The 8,643-nt window shown below is 36.1% G+C and overlaps 1 protein-coding gene across 1 annotated transcript; it reads left to right on the plus strand.

The window, feature by feature from the left end:
* Positions 1-1,991: 1,991 nt before the first annotated feature.
* LOC110543340 (cyclin-D-binding Myb-like transcription factor 1) lies at positions 1,992-3,449 on the plus strand. Its single transcript, XM_060375447.1, has one exon. It carries the CDS (start codon positions 1,992-1,994, stop codon positions 3,447-3,449), a length of 1,458 nt encoding a protein of 485 aa, XP_060231430.1.
* Positions 3,450-8,643: the final 5,194 nt, after the last annotated feature.

An 8,643-nucleotide genomic window follows, 5' to 3' on the forward strand; every position in this document is an offset into this window, starting at 1 on the left:
GGTTTACAAGGTAAAGTCATATCTTTGTTTTGTTTGTTTTTTTAGAATTCTAAGCTGCTCAGGTATCCTTCCCAGTCTTGTAGTTAACTCAGAGCAAGTCACCTATTGCTGAATTCATTTTCTGTAAGTGCCCACACTTGCTTACTGGACCAAGGTTACCAATATGGCAATAAGGAAATAAAACAGGTCAGTTGAATGGGCCACAACAAGACTGAGTCTGTAACAATTTTATTGAGAGAAATTAGATTTTTTATACCATTATCAGAAACAAAATAGTGTTAATTACCAGGATCAATATAGTTGTAGTTGCCAGGATACAATGATGTTTTCAAACTTTACAAGGTACACAGATTAGTCTCTAATGCCAATTGCCTTGTCAAACTTGCATGTTTCCTTGACTTTTAATGGAACATACAGGGAAACACAGAGTGGCCTAAAAGTTTCACTGCCTGAGGGAGTGTGTCAGTCTCTCAGGAACTGAAAGGCACTTTGTGTCCCAGAATTCATGGATTCTAAGCTGTAATAACCATTATGCATGCCTCTCAAAGTAGATAGGCCAGACCAACTTCTTGATTCCCTGAAATTATTCACTTCTGTACATATTACAGATTCATTTATGCTCTTGTCATGTTCTGATGTTTTTTTTTTTATTTAGTATGCAAACAAATTTTTCAAGATAGGCACACCATATTCTCTGGTATTAATATGCATAATAACTAATCATTCCAATATTATTAATGCCACTGTGACTGTAACCATTTTAGTAATATGAATGGAATTAATATAAAAATTACTTTGCATATAAGAACATTATGAATTTATTTTTATATACTAATATTTAATTTTCATCTAATTTTTAATACATTAATCCCATATATGTAAGAAAGATCTAAGATATCCATTGTGAGAATGTTCCAACTTTTGTAGGGTGTCAGCGTTAAGTCTACAAAAATCAATGCGAATTGTTTAGTACAGAATGAAAAAGTTATTGAGGCAATAGTAGAAAAAGTAAGCAACTATATGACAATTTCTCAAGTTTATTTTAGTAAAACAATAGTATTTATGGTTGCTTCTAAACAAAATTTGAAAATACAAGAAATATGTTACAAAATAGAGGTAGGAAAATATAGAATATACAACAATATGTTACAACGATGGGTAAAGAATTTCTACAACTCACATACATTGAATTTTCAATGGTGAGTTTGTCAGACTATAAGGCTTTAAAGTATTTTCCATACCATCTTAGGCTTCGGTGTGTATAGCCCTTATTAATGCAAAGCCAATCAATGAATGCTACTGTAAACTCATAAGGCCACAAGTAAAATTAAAATACGTTTGTATTATTTTGATGAATTTCATACCAAATAAGCCCTTCATTACACAAGTTAAATAACTTTTATCATAGTTTCTATGCCATAAAATGCTGTAACTTTTATTTTATAGTGATCTTTTGATTCCAAGAGTAAGACTTACCTATTTTCAGCAGATGTTTTACATTTTTATGGAACTTTGGTTGAGAGAGTTGTCTTTCTATTTATTCTAGAAAACTATATAAATAGCATTCCAGTGTTTGTTGGTTTCAATTTTGGTATTGTTTGATGAAAGTAGTGATAATGGGAATATGAAATCTTCCTAAGATTCAATTAATGGATAATTAACAATTTTATTTTTCAGCACTGTAATACATATTGACATAAATCAACAGTTCTCTGAAATTTCCATATATAATTATTTTGGAGTCCTGTTTTCTCAAACTTATCATCAAACAGATATTGTCAACTAGACCAAGAGAAAACATAAAGTGGAACTTATCAAGCATCTTTAAGGGCAGCTATTTCAAGTGGCTTGTTGAACTCACAATGTCTAGCTAAACTTGTGATCACCAGGTGTTTTGGATAGTATCACTTTTGTGTTATCCAGATTAAGGAAAAGTGACTTGGTTCTATGGGAATTACTGTAGCTGATCTAGCCTCTGACTAGACTTGAAGATGAATACATTTGAAGAGGTATCAGAGGTAGTGACGGTAGAAATAGTGAGCTCTGTCTTACTTACTGAGGACACAGAGAGGAACCTTCTTCTTTGCCTTCAGAATGAAGCTGATGAAATGGAAAGTCCTACTGAATCTCGGAATAAAAGGCCTTGTTTGTCTTCTGAGGTTGATTCTACTCTTTGCATGCCAGCTGTTGTATTCCAACTACCAGAAACGGAGCAGAGCTTTGACTTAATCACAACCACAGCCACAGAGGTGGCAGATGAAGAGCTTACTGGGGGAACTATGATGCAATTCCAGATTTTACAAAATGATGAACCAAATGAAGTTTTCCCCCAGGCTAATGAGGAACAGTCAATAGCTAGCGAAGCATGGTTCACAGGTAAGGAAGAGAAGGATACTCTAACCAAACAAGAGCATAAATGGAAACAAGGGATGTGGTCCAAAGAAGAAACAGATATTTTGATGAGCAATATTGAACGGTATATGATGGAACATGGAGTAAAGAATCCTGCAGAAATAATTTTTAAGATGGCAAAACGTAAAAGAAAAGATTTCTACAAGACTATATCATTGGGTCTGAATCGGCCTTTGTTTTCAGTCTATAGAAGAGTGGTCCGAATGTATGACCAGAGAAATCACGTGGGAAAGTACAGCCCTGAAGAAATTGAGAAGCTCAAGGAGCTCTGGCGGAAGCATGGCAATGACTGGATAACAATAGGGGCTGCCCTGGGAAGAAGTCCATCTTCTGTCAAAGACAGATTTCGGCTGATGAAGAATGCTTGCAAGGCAGGGAAATGGACCGAAGAAGAAGAACAGATTCTCGGGGATGTGGTTCATGAATTGACATGCACTGAGATGGGAGAGAAAGTAACCCAGGGTGTGTGTTGGGCAACCGTGGCTGAAAGAGTGGGTACCCGCTCAGCAAAGCAGTGTCGTGCTAAATGGCTCAACTACCTGAACTGGAAACAGACTGGAGGTACTGAGTGGACAAGAAGAGATGAAGTCACTCTCATCCACAGGCTAGCAGAGCTTGATGTAGCGGATGAAAATGAAATTCACTGGGATCAATTAGCTAACGGATGGAAAAGTGTTCGTTCACCACAATGGCTTCGAAGTAAATGGTGGACCATCAAAAGGCAAATTACAAACCACAAGGACTTTGCATTCCCAATCCTAGTAAAATGTCTTCAACAAGTATATGAGAGCCAAAATGCCAGCCTCAGGTTTTGGGAGAATGCATCAGCATGTGAAGTATCAGACAGCAATCTTGGTATCAGTATTCAGCAAGTCCCCTTTGGAGCCACAGGTGTAGAAGATAATGATACATCCATCTGTCCAGTCCCCATGGCAGGAATGCAAATTACACTCCAGGTTGTCTCCAGTTCCTCAACAGATTATCCTGCTGCTATTGTTAACTCAGAAACCATAACTCTGCTGACTGGACCACAGTAGATATTTGAGATTCTCCCATCTTTCCATTTATGCTCCACTCCCTCACCTTGCACCTATTTCCTTCAAACAAGCTCAGCTGAAAGCCTTCTCTTAACTGTGACCACTTGTTCCACAATAAGCCTCACAGCTGCTGCACCTGCTTCTCCTAATCCACCACATCTTATTCTTTATCCTCCAAAACATTCTGTTGCACACTCTAATCAATTACATAGGTAGTGTTATATACCAGGAATCATCACTAGAACTGTTGCTAAAAAATGATATTTATTTTTTCCATATCCCAAGCAGAATTGACAGTCACTACTGTAACATCTATTTTTCTGATTTTCATGGACTTGCAAATGCATTCAAAACACAGACATGCCCTGACAGAATTATTCAGCTAAGATATCTCTCCACCCCATCATTTAAATTGCTCTGATTTCTAAATTCAGAGACCCAAAGAGCATAGAAATAGTGAACTTAGCTTTGATTCCAGCAGAATTATCTGACATCAATCAACTGTAAGAAGAAAAAAAATACTTTGATTTGTTTTACTGAGGAGTTAGTCACTCTTCATAATTCAGCAAGTGCATTAAGCATGAGATAACAAAACCATACTTCATGTTGCTTTATTACCTGGCTTTGTCAAGGCATGGGATTTTACAGGTACTGAATCCGTCCTGCCTTTCAGAAGTCTCGTAATCCAGAACCAGTGAGGATCAAATATCATTGGATCCCTTTGGATAATCTTGTTTCTAAAGAATTAAAGGATATCGGACTTGCTAAAATATTAACCTATATTTAGGAACATGCAAAGACCCCAAAAGAAGTGCTTCAGTACCTGCAGAGGAAAAGGATTGATGCACAAGAGACTTGTTTTCTGTTTACCGACTTATTAGGTACAATAGGTTAGCTATGAACATTAAGACTATGGATTTTTCATTACACTATTTTCAATATATCTGAAAAACCGTTTTATGACAGTGAGAATTTGAATTTCATATATCCCTATGTTAGCAGGAGAGAATTTTTTTCACCTCAGCTACTGGAAAGTTTGTGAGTCATCAAAGCTTAACTACAGTAATATTCATCTCTTTACATCAGACATGATACTTCATCCAGTTGCCATGAGGGCTAAATACATTTCAACAAGTCTGAACATTATACTTCAGTGCTTATTTATTACAAATAAAAGGACTTTGGAGGTGACTTTGTGGTAGCTACTCTTGGTTAGCTCATTGCTGGCAACTGGAGCTGATTTCGGGTACAAAAAAAAAAAGAAAAAAAATTTGAGTAAAGACAATTCTCTACAATTTTGCTGTTTGCAGTGAGAACATGAGTTACTAACCAAACCACTAGCAATTGAAATGTTTCCACTCATTAGTTTACAGTTAACACACTGAAGTAAAATTAAATGGAAAAAGATGTACCCTGTCAGTATCTGATAACCAGTAAATTTTATTAGATGGTGTACTATATCAAACACACAGAAATCAAAGAGAGAACTTATATTGTACCCTCATCAGGCAATATGCTACATGAATAGCAATTTTAAACACAGAGGTTACATCTGTATCTGAAGGAACAGATAAATATCCATTCCTACTGTTTATGTATAAATTGGCTTTTGGGTTCTAATTGACATGGTTGCTACAAATTAATCACCAAAAGTATATATATACAATTTGATTTGGAAGAATAAGTACAAGGATAGTTAGCTATTTCACAAGAACAAACCACAAAAAAGAATAAGCAATATTACTTGAATAGTGAACAATTTGTGTGTATTATTCAGCTTAAGATGAATAAAACAATCTTTCTTAAAGTACAAATGCTTAAGATACATTTTTTTCTGTGTTTGCTGAAAAATTCTTTCTGCATGAAGTAATGTTTAGAATAATCATGTGGACTTCTGGTAGAGTAACTCAAACATGGGGACCCTTAGAGTAGTCAAACAGAAGTCTAAGTCAGAACATGGTTGCCACTGTTATACTACATAGTCCATTGAGTCAGCACTTTGTCATGAGAAAATGTTCAGTAGTTGAGGGCACAGTATCTTTTAAGAAAAGTGAAGCACATAACACAGCTTCTCCCCTCTACTCCTCAAGAAATGGATTGCCTGAAAAATCAGTTACATATCATAGAGTAACTGAAGAGTAGGAAATACCCTGATCTCAACAAAATTACTGTCAATCTCAGAGTACTAAAATACTTTTAGTCACGTACAGTCCTGAGACTCTTTTTTCTACATTGCCTGAGGTGAATGCCCATTCATTTATTTAACCCTTATTTAATGATATTACTACTTACACAACAGAATAAATATATCTTTATCTTTCTCATTTCTCTCTATATGTACATGTATAGTATATAATGTGCCTATGTATGTGTGCATGTGTGCTTAACAGAACGATTGCAAGTCAAAGTGGCTGCAACAGAGTAAAGATGCTTTAGAGTTAATCTTATCCAAGTTATTATAGGTATTAAGTGAACAAGACCAACAAAGGCAAAAGAGCTGGTGGAAACTCTCGTGTTAGCTTTAAGTTTGAGGATGTATAGTCCATGGTAAAATGAGTGTGCAGTCACCAAAGCAAGAATCGGGTCACATTCAAGTATACACATTCAAACTATCTACATGTAGACAGTTGAGTAGATTGATCTCCTTGTGGAGTCTTTTCCTTGATGCTTCTACCAGGTAACAAATACTAGATTCATGTGCATCCATGACATTACAGTTTTACATGTCTCTCACTTTATGGAGTCTGGGTGAGAGCATTTTACCCTTTCCTCAATTTGGTTTGTTTAGTATGTTCTCTAGCTAGGATCCTTTATATTGGTTCAGTATGCATACGTATCCCCATAGCTCTAACTTGCCCCAACAGTTATGTAAGGTGGAAGCCTTTTTACTCATAAGAATAAGTCATTAGTCTGTATTAAAAGGGTAGATCCTGAAAGATGGTGAAGTTTCTGGATGTACCTATGGGCTACAGTCATACCCTTCAAAACAGAGTTAAATGTGTTTGAAAAATGGATTTTCCAAGATCACTGCATGGACTGAGAGGTTACTATTTTATACAATATGGAGTAACTTAGAGTAGGACAGAGTATGATCTCAGCAAAATTACTATTTCATGTATTAAAGGACCTATGACCTATTTTGATATCTATGAGGACCAGTTTTGAACAAAACCAGAATGGTTTACAGGAAGAAAAGTAATTTGATAAACAGTCATAGAGGTGCCAACAACAGGATAATTAGAAAAAAAAGGGTGAGGAAGCTTAAATTTGGGAATATTAAACCATACTTGGGTTATGCCCAGCATCTAAAGAAAAAGACCAAAAAACCCAAAAGGACTACTTACAACTTTCCTAGCAAAAACTTAGAAATATAAACAGACCAAGCAAACCCTGTCATGGCTCACAGGTGTGTCACTAGGGCCTAGGAAAGATGAGGAGGAATAGTACATCATTTTAAGGTGAATCCATTTTCCCAGGAGTGGTTTGTTAGTCCAGCACTGGCTCACAGTAAAAATTACCCTTAAGGGAAGATACAGGGAAATATCTCCACCTAGAGGTAGATTCCATTCTTTACAAGATTAAAAAGTGTTACTTTTGATAAATAATGTGTTTCATGAAAGGGGCTAAAACTTCAACTCTGAAAGTGGGAGATAATAAAACCTGTACACTAACCTCTCCATTCTGTGAGCCTTCTAAAGTCACCAGAGAGGTAGTCTTGTTGTGCATTAAGATGCCTGGGCTCTAGCATAGGAAGATTCAGTATACCTGTCAGTATAACTGCCCCTAAGGTCCCACTTGACTTGGATAACAGTAGAGAGGAAATTTCCCTCCTGTTCTGGAAGACAAGGTTTGACAGTGGAGCGATTTTGACAGTGGAGCGATATAGAATATATTCTTATAGCCATTTCTGTGATGTCAATAATATAGTGCTCCTAAATACAGATGTGGAGGTTTATTCTATTGTAATAGCCTAAATAATAAATAAGTCTTTTTCTCTATTATACTAGTTGGTTCATTTGCTTATACACTTACATTTAACTGTAAGTTCCTTTAGATTTTAACTCAAAACTTTCACAACCGTACTCAGTACTATTTTCTGAGAACAATGTGGTTGAGAGCACTGGGTACTTTTCCAAAGTACCCAGGTTTGATTCCCAGCATGCACATGGTTGCTCTCAACTCTTAGTAATTTCAATTCCAGGAAGTTTGGTATTCTCTTCTAATTTCACTGAACACCAGGCATACACACGTTTTATATACATGTACATATATGTACATGCATACATATACATATAGAAGCAAAACACCCATCAACATCCTCTCATATTTTAAAGAATGATAAATGCGTCCATTTTGTCTTATTCTTTTAACAGGCATGTTTACTTAACTATGATTAGACCAGGATTCCTAAAACATTAAATCTATATTTTGGGCTGCTTAAATTGCAAATGTCAATCTTACTAATATATGATTTGTCAGGGGCAGATTACTTCAAATTGTTTCAGAGCAATCAGATGAATGTATCCTTCCAACTTTTTTATTATGCTGTCTCGGGTGATCATAAGATATATCTTGTTTTGCATCAAGAGAATTTCATTCTAACTGCAACAATACACTACCTTCACTATAGTATTAAAATACAAACCAGACTAGTGCCTAGGCCCTAGTACCTGCAGCATCATTTCCCTCTCATATATACCCACATGGACTATACCAATAATATTGTCTGTTAATCTTTAGTTAACAAATTTCCTGGTGTCAGGATTTCTCAACCAGTATATTATTTGTTTTTCACTATTCTGATAAAACATCATGACTAAAAGTTGAAAGAATTAATTCTGGCTTACAGTTCCAGAGAGAGGGAGTGAGTCCATAATGAGTGGAATAAGAATTTGAATTACAGTTTTAATTTATTTTTTTAATTATTTATCATTTTTTATATTAATTACAATATATTTGCTTTGTATCCCAATTATAGCCCCCTCCCTCACTCCCTCCAATACCACCCCTCCTCCTTCATCTCCTCCCTGCCCCTTTCAAAGTCCACTGATGGGGGAGGTCCTCTTCCCCTTCCATCTGACCCTAGCTTATCAGGTCTCTTCAGTACTGGCTATAGTGTCCTCCTCTGTGACCTAACAAGGCTGCTCCTCCCTCAGGGTGGAGAGAGGTCAAAGAGTCAGACGTTGAGTTCATG

The sequence above is a fragment of the Meriones unguiculatus genome, chromosome X (genome assembly GCF_030254825.1).
Source record: "Meriones unguiculatus strain TT.TT164.6M chromosome X, Bangor_MerUng_6.1, whole genome shotgun sequence".
Lineage (NCBI taxonomy): Eukaryota > Metazoa > Chordata > Mammalia > Rodentia > Muridae > Meriones > Meriones unguiculatus.